General features: G+C 60.2%; 1 protein-coding gene across 9 annotated transcripts in view; it reads left to right on the top strand.

Annotated features, from left to right (window-relative positions):
• Nucleotides 1-18,569, top strand: part of DLG3 (discs large MAGUK scaffold protein 3) — an 80,352-nt gene that overhangs the window by 46,329 nt on the left and 15,454 nt on the right. For 8 of the 9 annotated variants that reach the window (XM_074882965.1, XM_074882964.1, XM_074882963.1 and 5 more), the window contains 9 exons: nucleotides 990-1,040; nucleotides 4,117-4,241; nucleotides 4,726-4,895; nucleotides 5,276-5,412; nucleotides 5,721-5,865; nucleotides 6,017-6,176; nucleotides 10,806-10,962; nucleotides 11,421-11,523; nucleotides 17,369-17,483. In XM_074882965.1, the coding sequence (XP_074739066.1) occupies nucleotides 990-1,040; nucleotides 4,117-4,241; nucleotides 4,726-4,895; nucleotides 5,276-5,412; nucleotides 5,721-5,865; nucleotides 6,017-6,176; nucleotides 10,806-10,962; nucleotides 11,421-11,523; nucleotides 17,369-17,483 (1,163 nt within the window). Of the gene's footprint in view, nucleotides 1-989; nucleotides 1,041-4,116; nucleotides 4,242-4,725; nucleotides 4,896-5,275; nucleotides 5,413-5,720; nucleotides 5,866-6,016; nucleotides 6,177-10,805; nucleotides 10,963-11,420; nucleotides 11,524-11,741; nucleotides 11,828-17,368; nucleotides 17,484-18,569 lie in introns of those variants that run through there. The other variant, XM_074882972.1, reaches the window with a different exon arrangement.

The following is an 18,569-nucleotide window of genomic DNA, read 5'->3' on the forward strand; positions in this document are numbered from 1 at the left end:
TGCTGTGCTGACTTGCCTGCATCCCCTCCCTTGTTTCTCAGAGTGACTCAAATGGTGAGGTTGAGTCCAGTCCCCTCCAAAACGGTTGCTGTTGAGTGTAACAACTCTAGATGTTCCAATAGCCAATTGCTTTGCAAATCTTGCTAAATTTTAGATCTCAGCAGCTGTTTATGGCCTGATCGTGATGACCTGGAGTGAAACTGCCACCTTATTTTCCTGTGCATTGCTGCTTTTGGGGAAAATGGAAGTTTTTGACCTGTACATTTACCATTTCTATTTTAGAGCCCACAGTTGCATCCCTTTTGTTTCAAGCCATTACATTTCCTAGAGCCCTGCTTTGACCCTCTAGGTATGGGAGACTTTTAAGAGTGGGGATCAGTATGGTGTACAGCACTGAGACAGGCTACACCATTTTTTTATACAAGGGCATCACAATGTTTTCCCCTCTTACTGTGCCCCACTCTCATACCTCATTTCCTTTGCACCCAGCTAATTTGGTAGAATAAATTATTCTGAATTCCCTGTTAACACAGTCATGCTACTAAAAGATTTAGAAGATACAGGCTGCTAAAGGTGTTTATTATGTTATTATGTACAGACATTATTTTTTTTTTCCTTTAAATAGACCGGCCCCCTTTCTTTCCTTCCTGCAGCAGTGAATTCCCGAGGTTAATTACATGCTGTGGAACAAAGGCGTTATTTCTTTTTGTGCCTTTGGTTGTGTTCCTTTTCATGGCTCAAGAAATGAGCTGGGAGAATAAAGGCTTTGCGCTGAAGTGCATTAAAGTCAGTGGGCTTTGGCTCATGCCCAGAAAGAAAAGCAGCGCACAGTTTAATTCCAGGGCAGGCTTGAGCGATTGTGTTTAAGGTTTTTTCAGCAGTGATGGTGCAGCTTTTAGGTTGGATTCTCAATATTCAGCTATCAGAGGGGAAAAGCAAATCCCCCTCGACCGGCACAGAGCCGTAACGCGCTGTCTCCCTCTCCGCAGGTGAATGGCAGCGATGGGATGTTCAAATACGAGGAGATCGTCTTGGAAAGGGTAAGTGCTCTTTACTCACCCGCCAACAGTCTTTGCTGCCTCCTCCCACTCGCCCTCCCACTGGCGCAGCCGGCACCCCCCGCATCCCCGCGCCAGCTGATGGAGAGAGATTGCTCTCCACTCCTGCTCTCTCCAGAGGCTTTTGGGGGTGTTGCTCTTGCCTTCCCTGCACAGCCCCCCTGGCATGGGGAGAGGTGGGCTTGCTGCTCCCCCCCACCCCCGCAGACCCCTCCAGAAGGGAGGGAGGAAGGCCTCTCCCTCACCTCCCTCATTCACACCCTCGCCCCCACAAACCCACCAGCGCAGAGCCGGGGGGGAGGCTCTTTGTCACTGCCTTTGCCGGAAGATGGAGGTGCCAGGAAGCTCTGCTCGTGCAGGCGTGTGGGCAGGCACACCCCACAGCCAGGCACAGGGAGTCCCCATCGCTCTGGGGTACACAGCCAGGGGATGCTAAGCAGCAAGGACGGGTCTTCTCGTAACCGGACCACAACAGGGGGAGTTTCTGCTCAAGCTTTTTCTTGTCCGTTGGCAACGCAGAGCTGATGGCGTGCGCCGCACCAGCCGTGGCTAAGATTACCTACCCCGGTGGATGGGGCTTATCCAGGGGTGAGCTGGCACCGTGCAGGGAAGGGAGGGCTTTCCCCTGGCACCCAGGGAGTGGCAGGGATGGAGGGATGGAGAGGGAGCAGGAGAAGCTGGCTCAAGGTTTGTTCTGAGAGGTGGGCACAGCCCTGATGAGTGAGGATGGCTGAGGCGGGAGGTTGCGCACGGTGCCCCACGACACACCTTGCCTCCTCCTCGCTGCTACGCTGGGTGGCTCAGCCTCGCCGCGTGGCCGGCATCACAGGGGAAGACGCATCATTCGTTATTCTGTTCCTCTCTGCCTTTAGTCATCTCCCTCCTCCCCTTGGCTCTGCATCACAGAGGTGGGTGGACGGAAGGTTATCTGGGGCTGCCGCCTCACCCACCGCTTCCCCAGCGTGCCTGACGAAACCAGCCCAGGGGATGCTTCCTTTTTGGGCTGAGCACTTCTCACTCCAGGCCCAATTTAGAGGCAAAAGCCTTGTTTTCAGGGATTCTTCAGCCATCCTCATCCCCCAGCGGGAGCACGGGGGAGCTGGCAGGGTCACACAGAGAGTCAGCACTCATTGCTGCCCCCCATTTCAAAGTCCCAGACGGTGGGACTCAGGCAGTGAGAAACCAGGAGGGAATTTCAGTGCTTGTCAGTCAGGGCCAGCATGGACCATACCCAGGTCCTTCCCCTTCACCTGGTCCCCAGTGGGATCCAACAGCACCGTCTTACTGCAGGAGAAGCACCCTGGTGCCTGTGGATGACACTGTCCTCTTGCTGGGGTGTTTGACTCCCACAGGTGACCTCAGTGTACCCTAAAATTGCTGGTCTGTCACTGTTATTAATCCTTGTCCCTGTAAAGACAAGGGCAAATTCAGCAGTGTTTTGGGGGCAATAACTGAGGAAACACCACCCGCAGAGGGATGTGGCTTTGGGTTTACCTACCATACGTGTGTCCACAGCAGGAGCTGCCCCCATATCTACATCAACCCCGATGACAGCTAAGAAATCACTTGAACTCCATTTCAAGGTTTATCAAAATAAAAATAAATACCTGGATAATGTCCAGGTTTTGTACCTAGTGTCAGAGCGCACCTTTCCATAGACAGGCACAATGAATGGCTGGAGACCATTTTGCACAGTCTCACCTGCCTTGCTTGGGGCCAGGTTGGGTCTCCAGTGACAGTAAGCAGCTTGTTTGAGTGGGCTCGGGATAACCAGCATCCAGCTTAGAGGAAGGAGAGTGGCCTCAGACCTTTCGCCATTGAGTGCCTCCTTGTCATGTGCTGGCCAAATCCCAGCCGGCAGGAGAGCATCTGGGAGTGTCGCATGGTGCCAGGCATTGGTGGCTCTTGGAGATGCCATGTGCTGTGTCACGAGTGGCATAAAGTCATAGCGGAGACCTCTGTGTCGCCACAAGAGCTGATGCTGAGCCCAAGCTGCTGGGCAGAAGTGTGAGCTGCAGCCAGTGCTAAGTGATGCTGGGGAGTCTGAGCTCCAGTGTGGCCCTCCTGGCCACAGGTCCCCCAGAAGGGCAGAGCTCCCCATCACCTAACACTGAGCACTGGGGCCGTGGGCAGCCAGGAGAGCGCTTGGCCCAAGCCTGTTTGTGTACAAAAGAGGTGGCATGATAGGATGTGACTAAGTGTCAGCTCTTCCCCATGAGAAAACAAGGTGAGGAGCCATCTGATTTTCAAAGTGGAGCAGAAAAAGCAGGAATTGTCCACTTGCATCAAGCATGGAGCTGGAAGCAGCACCTGTGAGTGTGTCACTAATTGCAGGGGATCCTGCAAGTGGGAGAGGCAGCACAGGGCCATGGGCACTCGTCCTGGGATGCTGCTGGGATGGGGCTGGAGACACAGCACGATTCCTGCATGCCCCCCGGGCAGACTTCAGCAGAACAAAGCTCAAGTGATGCTCCAGGCATGTCCGGGAGGAAGAGGAGGCAGAACTGGAGACCCCACTCCATCCTGACAGCCCCCTCCACCCAATCCTGCATATTTTGACATCAGCACTGCTGGTCCCTGAGTTGGGTCCTTGCTGGGGCTGCATCCCAGGGTGCAGGGCGGCAGGGGTGGGATGCTGGTGACTAGTACGAGCCCCACTGCTCCGTGCAGGCTGCAGCATCGGTGTCTCCTCCTGGGGAGCAGCCAGCAAGGGGAGGTTTTCTCCGCCAAGGACCACCCCCTATTCCCCCAGCTCACTGCCTGCCTCAGAGTCTCTCAGCGGAGACGCGGTGGTGAGGGAGGTCCTCGGCGGCTCCCACTCTCCCACTCCATCTGTTCGGTGTTCCGCGCTGCTGCACCGAGCGCCTTGGCTGATGAGTGCCGGCCTCCCCTCTGGCCATGCATCCCTCTGCCCCCTGAGCCAGGCACCCTGGGGCGCAACAGATGCTGTAAGGGCTCCCACACCCCGGGCAGCCGTGGCTGGCGGGGAAGCGCTTCAGGAGGGCCGGCAGCAAGCGGTTGCCTGCGGGGGAAAGACGCGGTGTTTGATTTCCCGCAGGGTAACTCCGGCCTTGGCTTCAGCATAGCGGGAGGAATCGACAACCCCCATGTTCCAGATGACCCGGGTATCTTCATCACCAAAATCATCCCCGGGGGAGCAGCAGCCATGGATGGCCGTCTAGGGTGAGTACAGGGCCAGGGGAGCAGTCCCATCAGGATTCTCCCCAGGGACCCTCTAGGCAGCTCCTGTCCCCCTCCCCTGCCATGGTCCCCAGCACTCCCCCTGGTCCCTTCCCCATAGCCAAGTCCCCTCAGTGCAGGGATGCCTGTGATCCCCTGTCACCAGCCTCCGGTCTGCAGCCACCCCTCCACCCCGACCTGTGCCAGGCTCTGGCTCCCATCCTTCCCCCTGCAGCACAGAGCAGGATCCAGCCTTTCCCCTCATCTCCCATCTCCACCAGGGTTGCACCGTAGGGACCAGCCCTGCTGCCTCCTCCTTCGTGAGGGACCCCACTCTCACCCCAGCAGGGCAGGATCTGGCCAGCTTGAGCAGCTCTCCTTCACACAAGGGTCTGTGCAGCCGAAGGAGGGTGGCAGAGGTGTCCAGAGGAGGGTGGCACAGGCTGGCAGTTCCCCAGGGGAGCTCAGGGCCACCCTGTGCCCTCAGGGTGAACGACTGCGTGCTACGGGTGAACGACGTGGACGTCTCCGAGGTGGTGCACAGCAAAGCCGTGGAGGCCCTGAAGGAAGCGGGCCCCGTGGTGCGGCTCGTGGTGCGCCGCCGGCAGCCCCCGCCAGAGACCATCATGGAGGTCAACCTGATGAAGGGCCCCAAAGGTGAACCCCTCACTCTGCTCGCAGGACCAGGGTGCCCCGCTGCCCCACGGGACGATGTGGGGTGGCCCCTCGGTGTGGTATGCCACGGGGTGTGAGGCAGCATCGTGGGGGCTGTGGGATGCAAAGTGACACTGCCACGGTGCAGGATGCCGCAGGGTGGCACAGCAGCACGGGATGCTATGGGGCACGGGGTGTGGGATAGCCCCACGGCCAGTGCGCAGTGGCTGGGCTGTTCCCTCACAGCAATGGGGTGACCTATTGCCTGACGGGTTTGGGGCAGGGTGGGAAATCCGGTGAGGCAGAGGGGCCGTGATGTCAGCCTGCAGCTCCGTCTATCTGTCTGTCCCTCACCCCTCACCTGCCGTCTCACTCCCCCTCAGGCCTGGGGTTCAGCATCGCAGGGGGCATCGGGAACCAGCACATCCCCGGGGACAACAGCATCTACATCACCAAGATCATCGAGGGAGGTGCTGCCCAGAAGGACGGACGCCTGCAGATCGGGGACCGGCTGCTCGCAGTAAGCCCCATGCCCACAGCCGGTCACGAGGAAAAGCCGGGCAGTCTCTGCCATGCCGATCCTGAACCCCAGCACCCCTCGCTCCGACGGCCCCATGCCCCTTCCCTGGGGTCCCCACTGGGACGGGGCTGTGGGAGGGGCAGGCGCAGCACTGGCTGCAGGCAGGAGGGCCAAACCCATGGAGATGGGACTGTCTCCGAAGCTACTGCAACACCTACTCTGTGGAAAACCGCTCTGCTCCCGCAGGGCTGCATTGGCTCCTGCCCTCCTGCCTGCAGCCGTGTCACCCAGCCCCTTCCCTCCGGCAGGTGAATAACACAAACCTGCAGGACGTGCGGCACGAGGAGGCGGTGGCCGCCCTGAAGAACACCTCTGACATGGTGTACCTGAAAGTGGCCAAGCCTGGCAATATCCACCTCAACGACATGTACGCGCCCCCCGACTACGCCAGCAGTACGTACGCCTCCAGCCGCTGGTGCGGCAGCCGGGGCACCGCAGAGCTGGGGGGGACGGAGCGTGCTGGGCAGCGGGCAATGCTGGGCTGGTCTCCATGTCTGCGGTGCGGATGGATTTCTGCTCCTGATGTCCTTCTCCTCCCCTGCAGCCTTCTCAGCTTTGGCTGACAACCACATAAGCCATAACTCCAGTTTGGGCTACCTGGGCAGCGTTGAGAGCAAGCCTGCCTACCCAGTCCCTCCCCAGGTGACTCCGTCCCGGTACTCACCCATCCCTCGGCACATGATCGGGGACGACGACTTCACCAGGTGAGTAGCAGGCATGAGCATCCCCATTCCCTGCTCCTTCTCCTTCCCTCTCTTTCTCTCCCTGGATGCCTCATCCCTGCTGCCAGTGTAGAGCCTCAGCCAAAAGCCCATTTGTGGGTGCATGGTGCAAAGCTTGGGGCCCCTGCAGTGAGCTCCATGCTCACCCCTCCAAGATCATCCCTGCTCTGTCACTCCCTGGCTTGTTGCATCCTCCCTTCCTTGTTCCCCTCCTGCTCCTCCCCGAGCCTTACACTTCTGCATTTCAGCTTCTTTCTCCTACTTGTTTTACAATCCCTGGAATACAAGGTGTTCCCTGCCCTGACACTGCCATCCGGTGCCAGCAGCGCCACAGGCTCCCAGGCTGTGAGCTGGCTGTCCCCGAGCAGAGCTGTGCTGGGTGTGAGGGGCCGGAGGGGACACAGGTCTGGGTACAAGTAGGGCTCCTCCTCTTGTGCTCCCCGAGCCCGGCATTCACCTGCACCCAGGTGCTATTTGACCAGTGGCCAGCCCTGGGCTTGACAGCCTGCACAGCCCTGGCATGGCCCCCTTTTCCCCACTAGCGTCATTTACACTGCACAAGCAGGTTTGTTTCCTGAACCCAGGAAATAAAGAGGAGCACAAAGCAGACATTGCTCTGAGCCTAAACGTGGTGTAAAACTTTTCCAAAGCCTCATGCTGAGGATGGGAGAGCGAGATCCGGCTGGTCCTGCTCTGCTTGCCTGGACTCACAGCTTTCCCTCTGCTTGCAACAGCCTCGCAGCCAGTGCTGAGCCTGCTCTTGGTTTGGTATCTCCAGGGCCAGGGCTGTAGGGCTCAGGCTGTATTCCTAGGACCGACTCTTGGGTTAAGCTTAGGGCTGGCTCTGCGGTTAGGAGCAGGGTTGCAGGCTGGTTTCAGGGTTGCATTTGCAGTGGAAGATGCTGCAGCCTCGGCTGGGATTGTACCATTCAGGACGCTGGCAGATGCCAGAGCGGGAGACCCTGACTTGCCATCCAGCATCAGGTCCGCTGTCCGCCGGGGAGTGGCTGCACTCACCTTCACCACGGGGATTTCTTGCTTCTTGGTGTTCGGCCGCAGCCGGGTGCCTCTGCACGCCATGACCTGTGCAACACCAGCCTCTGACCGCGCCCCATCTCTCCCACCTGCTCCTGGCACCAGCGATGCCGGTTCTACAGCCTGTTCCCGGCACTGCGTCCTCGTCGGGTGTAGCAAGTCCTGTGCTGTCGGGGCACTGGAGGATGATGCCACATGCAGGAGCAGTGCTTTCTGCCATTACGTTGCACCACAGCGCTCAGAAAATGCACCACCTGTCTCTCGCCAGGGACCCCAGTCCTACCAGTGTGTCCTACACCCACCAACGTCCTTATTTGCAGGCCAGAGAGCGGAGAGAGCAGCCCAGTCCGGGCTGGACATAGCCCAGTGGCAATGGCCCGGCGATGGCTCGGCAGTGGCTCGGCAGTGGCTTGGCAGTGGCCCCGGTGCAGCACGTGCTGGTGGCCACTAGAGGATGGTGCTGCCTTGCGGAGGGCCCTGCTGCAGACAGGCTGACACCGCTGGGCCACTGTCCCCAGCCACAGCCCCCTGCTCCCCAGTAGATCCACAGCCTGCCATGGGCTCAGCACCTCCCCCATCCAGCCCAGGGCAGCGCTGAAAACCTCATGTGCATCACCAACCCCCCCACCAGGACAGCTTCATCGCTGCCGCCGTGGGTCTGTTGGCTCATGCATCACCAAGATTGTGCACTGGGACCAGCATGGGCCAAATGCATCTCACTGGTGGGGAAAGGCAGCGACTCCCCTGAAAAAGCAGCTGTCTCCCAGGAAGCTCCTGCCAGCCATTCCCCAAGCAGAGGTCCTGGCCTGGATCCAGCATCAAGCCTCTTTCCTTTCCGTGGGCACAAGTGCTGCTGCAGACATGGACATGGCTCCAGTGATCCTCGTGACCTGCAGCACCCAGGAACGGGGATCAGAACATCTGGCACAGCCCCACAGGATCCCTGCAGTCGCTCTGTGCTGAGATCCCAGTGTTAACGCTGCAACATCCAGCGTGGGATCTGCCTGCAGGATCAGTGCCCTGCCTCCCGGGATGAGGGCAGAAGCAGAGAGTGCATGTCATGACTGAGACCTGAGATGTACCTGTCTGGGGCTTCATTTCCTCTCCTTGGTTCCTGTTGTGTTGCTCTACCTTCCACCAAACCGTCTGGTCCTCATTGATGCTGAGGATGCTTCACCCCCAGGCCAAGTTGGGGTGGTGGTTCCTGCACTCTGCTTGGGCAGTGGCAAAAACCAAGGGGCAAAGCAAGTTCATCAGCTGGTTGGAGGCAGGGTCTGCAGACCCAGAAATCTGACCTATTTCTTCCCCTGGGAGAGCTCTAGCCCCAGGCACAGCTTTGCTGCAGAGGCACTGATGGCTGCAGCCCTCTCTGCCCCCTCACAACCGCTACTCCCGAGCCAAGCACTGGTGGCATCCTGAGGAGTTGGGGTTGAGCCTTTTTTTGACCCCAGTGGCGTTTCCATGGTGTTTACCCAGTCTCCTCCTGGTCCCGGCGCATCCCAGCCTCAAACTATGGTCCAGCTGAGCCCTGAGCCCCACTTAGCTCAGAACTTGAACACATCCAAAGGCCATAAGGATAAAGCAGGTATTTTCTGAAGGTCACAAGGTAGATTCCGCCTCTGGCCCATCAGAAATACATAGCTGGAGTTACAACTCTGCTGTACCTCTGCGTTTGAAGGCAAGGGCCTGTGGTGATGCATGGTGTGTGTGGAGCTGCAGGCACAGGGAGACGGGCGGCAAATTTGCCCTCACTTGGGTGCTCCCCCCAGTCGGGGCTGTTCTGTCCATGCCTGCAGGGGCAGGAAGGAGTTAAGCCTGTAGGGTCTAGCAGAGGGAAGGCTGTGTCCTTTCAGTGCTTCCATAAAAAACCCTGTGTGCTGGTCGGGGAAGCCGCCGGCCCTGCAGCCGTCAAGAGGCAGAGACAGGCAGCGCTGGGCAGCCGTGGCGCAGAGCATTCAGAACATTCCTGCCCCTCACGCCTCCTGGCTGGCGCTGCTAGCAGAGCCTGCCACGCCGCAATGTTCACCGTCAATGTGTCGTCGTCCATGTCCTACGGGGGACAGCCGTCCCTGTCCCCTTCCAGGCAGCGGCGAGGCCACAGGAGCAAGTGTGACCAGAGGTAGGGGACCGGGATGCCGCTGTGCCTGGTGGGAGGCACGGGGATGGGGAGAGGAGCAGATGGGAGAGCCAGGAGGGTCAGGCTGTGCTGAGCCCAGGGTCTGGGCAGGGCAGGAGCCCACCAAAACCTTCTTGCAAGGCATCCTGCACTTCTGTCTGTCCGCCTCCTGCTCTATTGCTCCTTATAAGGTGGTTGCCTGGAGCTAAGTGACATTCAGCCCATCAGGATTCCCCCGGGGGAAAGGATGGTGGGAGACTTTTCCTGGGGTGCTGGCACATGTCCCTGGAAGTAAATCCTGATGCCTGCATCCATGAAAGCACTAAAATCTTCCCCCATCCACCCAGCTGATGGCAGTGATGCTCCAGCCTGGCCTGGGGGGGCTGAAGAAGATGTTTTCTTGCACAAGTGGCCTGGGAGCACGCTGACAGGCTGCAGGGCTTCATGCTGTCTGCTCAGCCAAACGTTATTCCCCTGGGTCCCTGCTCCGCTCATGCCACCTGAGCCCCGCTCCTTCCCTGGCTGTCGCCAGCAGCTGGGGGGGCAGCTGGGCTGCCCCCCCCCCCAGCCCCCCAGAGTCCCCTTAGCACAAGTCTGCCAGAATTTTAGGGTCCACTGCAGGTGCCCTCAGCCAGTGCTGTGCCTGGGGTTCCAGCATCTCTCCTACTGTGTCCCAGTGATCTCCCGCTGCTCCCTGGCAGGCGTGGAGTTGATCAGGCTGCTGAGCTCACTGGCAGATCCTCGGTCCTTGCAGTACCCGCCGGAGCACCCAGGATCCAGCCAGTCACCGCAGCGGATGTGCTGATCGTCCCCAGTGTAGTGTTGGCTGACAATCACCGCCAGCCTGTGCTAGTTGTCTGGCGTCATTTATTCCTTCTTATTTTAATCCAACACTTGAGCTGGGAGCTGCCGTTGTTCCCCTCAGACTTGTTTTTTTCCTAGACAAAAAGTGGCGCAGGATTTTTGCAATGCCAGGCAGTCTTCCTGCATTTGCCTGCCTATTGTTTGAGCTGTGAAAGAATTAAGTCATCATCAAAAAATTTAGGACTTCTGTTGAGCTGTGCAGGGCCTGTGGCGTGGGGGTGTGTGGGGTTGCAGGCACGCTTGCTGTGCTGCATGGGTGTGAAGGGGCTTGATCCCCCTCTCCTGGCACAGTGGTGCTGTCCTCGATGCCTGGGCTCGTGGCATCTGATGCTGCCTCACAGTCTGATGTTTCTGTGCGTGATTTCCCAGTGGACTCTCCATCTCCATTTGTGCTCTGTCTCATGTCACTTGTGCAACTGCCTGCACCTCTCCCAGTTTATCAGCCTCCTTGGTGCCGAGGGCTGAGTCACGCCAGGTCGCACTCGGGGTGACTTCAGACCTGCTGGTGTGCCGGGAAGCCCACACATGGCCGACCCTGTCACCAGCTTTGCTGCTCCTCACCCTTATGTCTCCCTGTCCCATGTCTGTGCTTCCAGGGAACCCCGGAAAATCATCCTGCACAAAGGCTCCACCGGCCTGGGCTTCAACATCGTCGGCGGGGAAGATGGCGAGGGGATCTTCGTGTCCTTCATCCTGGCTGGAGGCCCTGCCGACCTCAGCGGGGAGCTGCGGAGGGGAGACCGCATCCTCTCGGTGAGTTGGTGGGGTCACCCGCTGCCCCCTCACAGCCTCCCACAGCCCTGGGCAGCAGGCGCCTGCAGGACACCTGTCCCCTGCCACCCGGGACATGGTTCAGTGGGGCTGGGCCCTGCCGTGGATGTGGCTCCTGGGCGCGTAGAATCGGATCAGCAGCCTGCCCAGGATCTGTCCCGCTGTAGAGCGGGGACTGGCCGCGTCCTTGCTCACCAGTCGGTGGAGGGGACCCCCAACACCCGGGCTGGCCTGGGGCAGGTACCGGGGATGCTGGTACTAGAGATGCCGGTACAGTCGGTACCGGTACCGTGGACACGGGCTGGGTGACGAGGCACTGAGAGTGTGTGTACCGCGGGTACCGGTACAGGCGCAGGGACAGCGGTGCCGGGGCGCAGGGCAGACCCGGTCGGTGCGAGCCCCGGTGGGTCCGGTCGAGCAGAGCTGCTCTGTCCCGGCAGGTGAACGGCGTGAACCTCCGCAACGCCACCCACGAGCAGGCGGCGGCGGCGCTGAAGCGGGCGGGGCAGACGGTGACCATCATCGCGCAGTACCGGCCCGAAGGTACCGACACCGGGAACGGGGGGGCGGGGCGGGGCGGGGCGGGGCGGGGCGTCGCATGCAGATGAGAGGGAGGCGGGGCGGTGGCTGGCGCGCGGGCCGGGAGGCCGGGGCGGGGGGAGGCCGGCGAGGCTCCGATTGGCGCGGGGGCGGGGCCCGGGGGGAGGTGCGGGCGCCGATTGGTCGACGCGGCGGGGAGGGGGCGTGGCGGCGGCGTCCCGCCGGCGGTGCTTGCGCGGCTTTGTGTGCGGGCCGGGCCGCTCCGGGGCTGCTGCCGGGGGCGCCGCCGCCCCCCACCGGCCTGCAGGTGAGCGGGGCTCCGCCGACCTCGCCCGCGGCCCCCCCGTCTGGCCCGGCGGCACGGCCTGGGCCGCCTCCTCCGGGCCTGGGCCGGCGGGGGGCCTCGCCGGGAGGAGGGGTGGGGGGGTCGTCTCTGGTGGCGGGGGTCTGGTTGCCGGAGGGCGTCGCCACGAGGCCCCGCTCTGTGGGGTGCCGTGGGCCTTGCTGGGGGGCCCGGGGCGTTCCGGAGGGGATTGCGGGTGCGGTGGCCATCCCTTGTTCTGGGGGGCGGCTCCCTTTGCCCCCAGCGCGGTGGGCTTCGGGGACATCCCCCCCCCCGCCCTCCCACCCGCCACCACCGCGCTGGCGGGGCCTCGAGGCTGGGTGGGGGCTCGTCCCCGCCTCTGAGCATCCCGCTTGCCGCGCTGCCCCAATGACTGCCGTTCATTAATGCTGGCCTTTAATTCCCTCGGCTGAGGTCTGGGGGGCTGGTGGTCCCGAGTGGGGCACTCAGTGGCTGCGGGAAGGGAGCTGGCAGCTGCCTACCGAAACCCTCCGTGGACTGGCAGGGCTGAAGGGTCACCCGTGGGCTGGCAGGGTGAGTGCTGGAGAGGGCATCCCACTGGTGGGCGAGGGGCCAGGAGCTGCTCCCAGGGCCGCTGCTGCGCTGTGACCGTGTGCCAGTGCTGGGACGCAGCAATTCACATCCCCTGGTGAAGGTGTCTCTCCCAGGCCCTGGTGGTTTTCTCCCCCTGCAGCTCTGGTCCCTCTCTGCGCCGAGGCCAGCGTGTCACCCCTCGCCTGCCCTTTGCCTTGTTCCTCTTCGGTGGCATCGCTGGGCAGTGTGCTGTGGGTCCCTGTCCCCGCTGTTCCTCTGTCCCATGGCAGAGGCCACTGGGGCGCGGAGCCGTTAGTGTCACTCAGGGGTGTGCTGTGGGTGTGGGGTTTGTTTGTTTTGGCATGCTTTTTTTTTTTCCTCTTCTTTCCAGGAAGCACTTAATGTTCTTGTATTTCTGGCTCCCTCTGCTACTTGAGATTTGGCAAAGATGCCAACCAAGAGTGGTTCCTAAATGTCAAACAGGACAAAATGTTTTGGAACCCCTTTAGACTGAGGCTGAAATGTCAGTGCTTTGTAGTCGTTGGCTTTCTGGGTCTGTGATGGCTCCTGGCACGTGCGGGCAGCAGCACTCGGCACACAGGCTGCAGCTGTCCTAGGAAGCAGCGTTGCTGCTGTGACACAGGCTGTTGTATCTTAGGAGTTGACTTCAGCACTTTAGAGGCTTGAAGGCCTGGGAGCCAAGGAGAAAGGCTTCCCTGGCACGAGCCTGAGGTGCAGGTGAGGCTGGATCCCCTCAAGGGGACACATGCTCCCAAACATTTGCCTTTTCTACGTGCATTATGGCTTCAGAAAGAGTGGGAGAGCTGGATGGTAGGCTACCCAAGAGAGGAGATGCTGGTGGAAAGGGGCTTTGAGAAGTTCCTCCCTGCTAGCAGAGGTGGAAAATGGCACCTGTGTCTTGTATATGAGGGCAGGTAGGGCTTGCCTGTGGGGTGCTGGATGAGTGCATGCGTGCTCTGCATCTGACCTCGCTGGGGCTCCGAGCAGAGGGGCTGCTTGCACAGGTCTTGGGGGATGAGGTGCCCTCCCTGTGGGGTCCTGCCAGGCACTAGCAGTGGAAAGAAGCAAAGAGAAAACCAGGGAAGGATAGAAAGAGGAGCTGCTGTCCTGCCTTCCTTCTGAGCACCTGTGCCCGTTGCAGCGCCTGTCACCATGGCTGCATGCCATTGAGAAGGAGGAGGAGGCTGCTCCCTGTGATGGTGCCTCTGGGCTCTTTGTGAGGTCCCTTCCCCTTGAGCACTTCTCCCCCTGACCTTTGCCTGCTGCTATCGCCAGGGCTTGGGTTTGGCAATTCCCCCTCCTCACACCCCATGCAACAAAGCCTTGATATTCCTCACCTGAAAATACAAAAACTCGCATGATGGCATTTCTCTGCTCTGGCCACTCCAAGGGAAATGCCAGGGCCACGCAGTGGCTTTGAAAAGCCTCCAAGCTTTCCCTGTGGCCATGTTCCCCTCTGCTCGTCTGGGCCTGCAGCACGTGTGTCCTGTGCAGGGAGGTGTCTGTACTTTAACCCTGCAGCTGGAAGTTGTGCAGGATCAGGGCACTAAAATGCCGGGCTGGAGGGAAGAATGGAGCTGGGGGTAGTTTTTCCGGGTGGCTGGGCTGGAACCTGTGGCTGAGCATCCCTGGGCTCCACCGATAGCCCAGCAGAGCTGGCCTCGCCCTGGGCAAGCGGGTTTGCATGCCAGAGAGAGCACGACACGTGCACGAAGCTTTATGTGTGCTCGGGGGTGGCTTTCCAATGCAGCTCCCCTCTCTACCAGCACCTTCTCCCCTTGCACTGTCTCCTGGTGCCCAGAAATCAACTGCAGACCCACCGTCTTGCTGGCTCCGCTGGGTATATTTGCAGGTGCACCACGCCAGCGTGTGCCGGTACTGGGGATCCCCAGTGCAGGCAGGCACCTGCACCTCAGCTTAATGGTCTGCGGCCCACGCGTGCTCGGGCGTGCAGGGCCGTATCCTGCTCCTGGCACCGAGCTCACCCCACGGTGCAGGATCAGGCCCAGCTCCAGGGGCACCCACACCCTGGGAAGGGAAGAGCGGCAGGAGGGTGGAGCGGTGTTTTTATCGAGTTGCTGAGTGGGAATAGCAAACGTCCTGCCCCTCCTGGCACGTGGCACAGCATTGCAGTGGCACTCGTGGCAAGAGGTGCCGGGTCACTTGTTGCATATTTTTCAGTCTTGATAAGTGTGTCCTGAATGTGTCTGGCACCTGGGTCCTGTGGGAATGCCGGGGAGGTGGGGGTCAGCCGTGGCTCACCTCCCCATCACGCTGTGGGCAAACTTCCCAGGCGAGTTTTGGCTGCGCGGGAGATCTTCCAGGATGCGGAGGCAAGGTGGCTGTGAACCAGGGAGCAGCGGCAGGAGCACTGATGGCTGGGGGTTATCTGCCAGTAATTGTCTCAGAGGCTGCTCCAGCACGCAGATAAGGGGGGGCTGGTGGCAGCTGGGAGCATCCCATGCTTGCTCCCCAGGTAACCTGGCTTCCGCTGTGCTGGGAGGGAGGTGGTGGCTTTGCTTTTGGGGCTGGCTGCTCCTCCTCCCTGCGCCCTCCCGCAGTCAGAGCGAGCACAGGTTGGTGGTTCCTTGGGAGACCCTTCCTAGGATGGGATTGTATTTGCTGTCTGGGGCATAAAGCCAGAGCAGACCCTGTGTCCTTCAGTTTGCTACATCAAGCCTGGCTTGTGCCTCTTGTGTTGGCGGGCTTTTCCCAGTCCCTCCAAGCAATGTGGCCACTCCAGAAAAATTTGGAAAGTCCCCTTCCATGGAGTGCCCCGGCCGAGGTGGTGGCATCTGAGATGTCACTCTGCTCTTGGGTTGCATGTAGGGGATGCGGCTGCTGACAGGGCAGTGGCACCCAAAGGTTGCCCTCTCGACATCCCCACCTGACGCCAGTGGCAGCTAAACCTGCTTTTTCCCTTCACCACCTGCCCGATCCCAGGCGGTCCGTCCTTTATGCCAGGCTTCTCGTGGAGAAGGGTGTTGCAGAAGGGATGCAAGCCCATGTGGCAGGGAGCAGCGCTTCTCTCGGTGCGGAGTGTGCACAGAGTCTGTACCCTCAGCGGGGTTTGGGATGACTCGGCTGGGGATGGAGATTGTAGTGCCCAACTCAGCAGCTTTCCAGGGGAAATAGCCCTTCCGTACCAAAGAGGGTTTGCGGAGCAGCTGTACCTGCTTCTGATGGATGCTCCTCTGGGATATAAGAGCTCATGGGCGTCCTGGGGCAGAGTGAGCTGTGCTGCAGATGCTGTGGTTCACCCTGGTGTGGGATGAGAGGTGCGGAGCAGGATGAAGCTCACATCCCTGTGCTGGGAGCTCCATAAAACCCTGGTGCTGGTCAGCGTGTGCAAAAGTGCTGCTTTGGTGTCAGACTTCAGTTTTCTTCTAAAATAAGCCTTGCCCATGCCTGACTGCTTCTGTGTTTCCCTCTGCTAGCAGGAAGGCAGCTGGGTGCAGTGGGTGCCCCTTGCATGGGGCAGCCAGGGTTAGTGGGGGTCTGGTGATCCCTCCCCCCCAACATTAAGCAGCAGACTGCCTGGCATGCAGCACCGCTTGATGTCCTGGGGAAGGGGCTTCATGTGGAGTTTGTGTTGCTTGGCGGTTTTTGTGTGTATCGCCTTTTTTGGTCTTTAAATAAAAACGCATCTTTGGCAGCTGGGTGCAGGAGGGGGATGCCCAGGTAGGTCTGGCTGGAGAGTCAGGAAATGCCCAGCTGCAGCTGCATAACCCCAGCCCCACGTGCGTCTGCACCGAGTCGCCTCTCTCCTTGCACGGTGAGGGACTGGCTCTCAAGCGCAGCCCGCAGTGCATTTCTTAGCAGCGTGTTGTTCCCACTGCCCCTGTGCGATGCGGCTCTGCAGGCCAGGCAGCAGCCTGCACAGTCGCCCACACTGCTGGGGCTCCGCTCTGCAGTGAGTGCTTGCCTCTGCTGCTGTGCCCCGGTTCACAAAAAAAACCCTCAAACCACATCTAAACTGCTGGGTTGTGGAGAGTGATTTCTAGGCAAGTCTTACGGGAGAGATGAGACTGGTCCCCTCTCACTGGGACACGGAGATGGAACTGTAAGGTGTGCCCAGGGGACAAATAAAGGGTACAGGGTGAGAACTGCTGGGGTGGGCTGTGGTGATGCCGGCAGCTTCCGGGGTGCCGTGGTGCTGCAGTTGCTTGCTGCCTGGCAAACCTTCCCCAGTCAGCCCTGGGTAAGCAGGGCTGGTGCCTCCACCCTCTGCTTGTCGGCCCGACCTTTATACCCGGCTGAAGGTCAGGCTGGCGCGGCAGCGGGCGCTGGGGTGGTGGTTGCTCCTGTCCAGCCCCGTGGCAGAGGGGTGGCGGTGGCTTCTGGAGGGTCCCCTGGCTCCTCCTGCGGGTCTCCACTGCCGGGATGTGGGAGCGAAAGGTGAATTCCTTCTCCCTGCTCCCCTTCCATGGGCAGGGTCTGTGCTTTACCTCCACCCTGCCCCATGCCTTCTGGGGAGAGGGACTCTGCTGCCTGCAGAGTGGTGGGTGGGGACCCCCCTGATGGCTGCGGTCCTGCCTTGCTGCTCCAGCCGGTGCGTGAGGGTCTCCTGGAGGGGCTCTCTTTCTTGGCACAGTTTGAACTGCTCTGTAGGTCACTGGCTTGCTGAGCCTTGCCCAGCCATTCCCTCGCTGAGCTGCAGCTCAGTAGTGGTGGTCTGAGCAGCCCTTGCCTGAGCTGCCTGTGCAGGGGTTTGGGAGCAGCCAGTGCCCTGCCTGCTCCAGGATGCCCTGTCTGGACTCCCACAAGGTGCTGTAGCCTCTTCAGCTTCGTCCTCCCTTGTGTGTGGGGACAGACGAGCTCGTGGGCAAGATGCCCCACAGACAGGCTGTCATTGCCTCTCTTGGTGCTTACCACTTGCGCCCTGTCTGGTGCAGGGGAGGCAGCTCGGGGGCAAGCTCCTGCCTGCACTGACCACCTCTCTCCCCACAGAGTACAGCCGCTTTGAGTCAAAGATCCACGACCTGAGAGAGCAGATGATGAACAGCAGCATGAGCTCTGGCTCCGGCTCGCTCCGGACAAGCGAGAAGAGATCTCTCTATGTCAGGTAAGGCTCAGCCCCTGCTGCTCCAGGCAGCCGGAGGTGGGTGGGATGGGTATATCCCCACAGCGTGGGATGCAGGGTGGGACAGTTCAGCCTGGGCTGTGCAGCACCTCTGGGGACGGTTGTTTCAGAGGTCAGGAAAGTGAGTGTGATAGATGTATCATGAAGCAGAGAGGGTGCAGTAGGGAAAGGAGTGCTTTTGCACTGGTTCACTGGGGCTGGGTGCTCTGCAGTTAAGTGCCTTTTCCAAGGGCTGCTCTGCTTTGGAAAGCACTGGTGTCTCTACAGAGCCCTGGGTGGCTGCTGGCCAGGCCGACCCGCTGGGGACCACTGGGAGATGTGGGCATCCAGCTCTGCTTCTGCCTCACACAGCTTGAGGAAGCATTCAGGGTGCTCTCCTCAAACCACTCCCTGCTAACAGGCTTCTCCCTGTCTCCTCCCACCATTCCTGCAGCAGGATCTGGCTGGAGGGAAGATGAACTCTTAGGAGGATTATTGCTCTGAACCCTTGATGCGCTTTTGGTGCGGAGCCAGGCGCGGGGCAGGCAGGGGTTATGCAGCCATGCAGCTCTAATTGTGCAAGTTCTGTGCAGCCGGGCAGCCCCTGCTCACTGCCTGCCTCCTGCCACCTCCTGCCTGCCACAGTGCGAGTGGAGTGACAACCAATGAGTAATTTTAACTTGGTAATTAAAATAATCTTGTAAGTCCTCGCCCTGCGCAGCTTGTTGCAGGTGGGGGCTGGGAGGAGCAGGGGATACTTCTTCCCCATGGGAAGGATGACAGGGGCCGAGGCTGCATCAGCCTCAGCCTGCATCTCCCATTGCACAGCTGCTCCATGCAGAGGGGCTTCAGGTTGTTGCTGGACCTGGCGTAAGCCCAGCCTGGCAGGAGGGGGGAGCTGCAGCTCTGGGTTCCTGCAGTTCACACCTTCCGATGAGGCTCTGCAGGCATCTTGCTTGTTTTAGCATCTCAGGGCTCTGTGCTGGGGGTATGCAACGAGCCGGGCACTGTGTTGAAGAAACATCTTGTAGTCCTGCCCTTGCTTCCCTGCTGTCCCATGGACACCCTTGTGGGTGGAGCAGAGTTTAG

This window comes from Strix uralensis, chromosome 13 (genome assembly GCF_047716275.1).
Source record: "Strix uralensis isolate ZFMK-TIS-50842 chromosome 13, bStrUra1, whole genome shotgun sequence".
NCBI lineage: Eukaryota > Metazoa > Chordata > Aves > Strigiformes > Strigidae > Strix > Strix uralensis.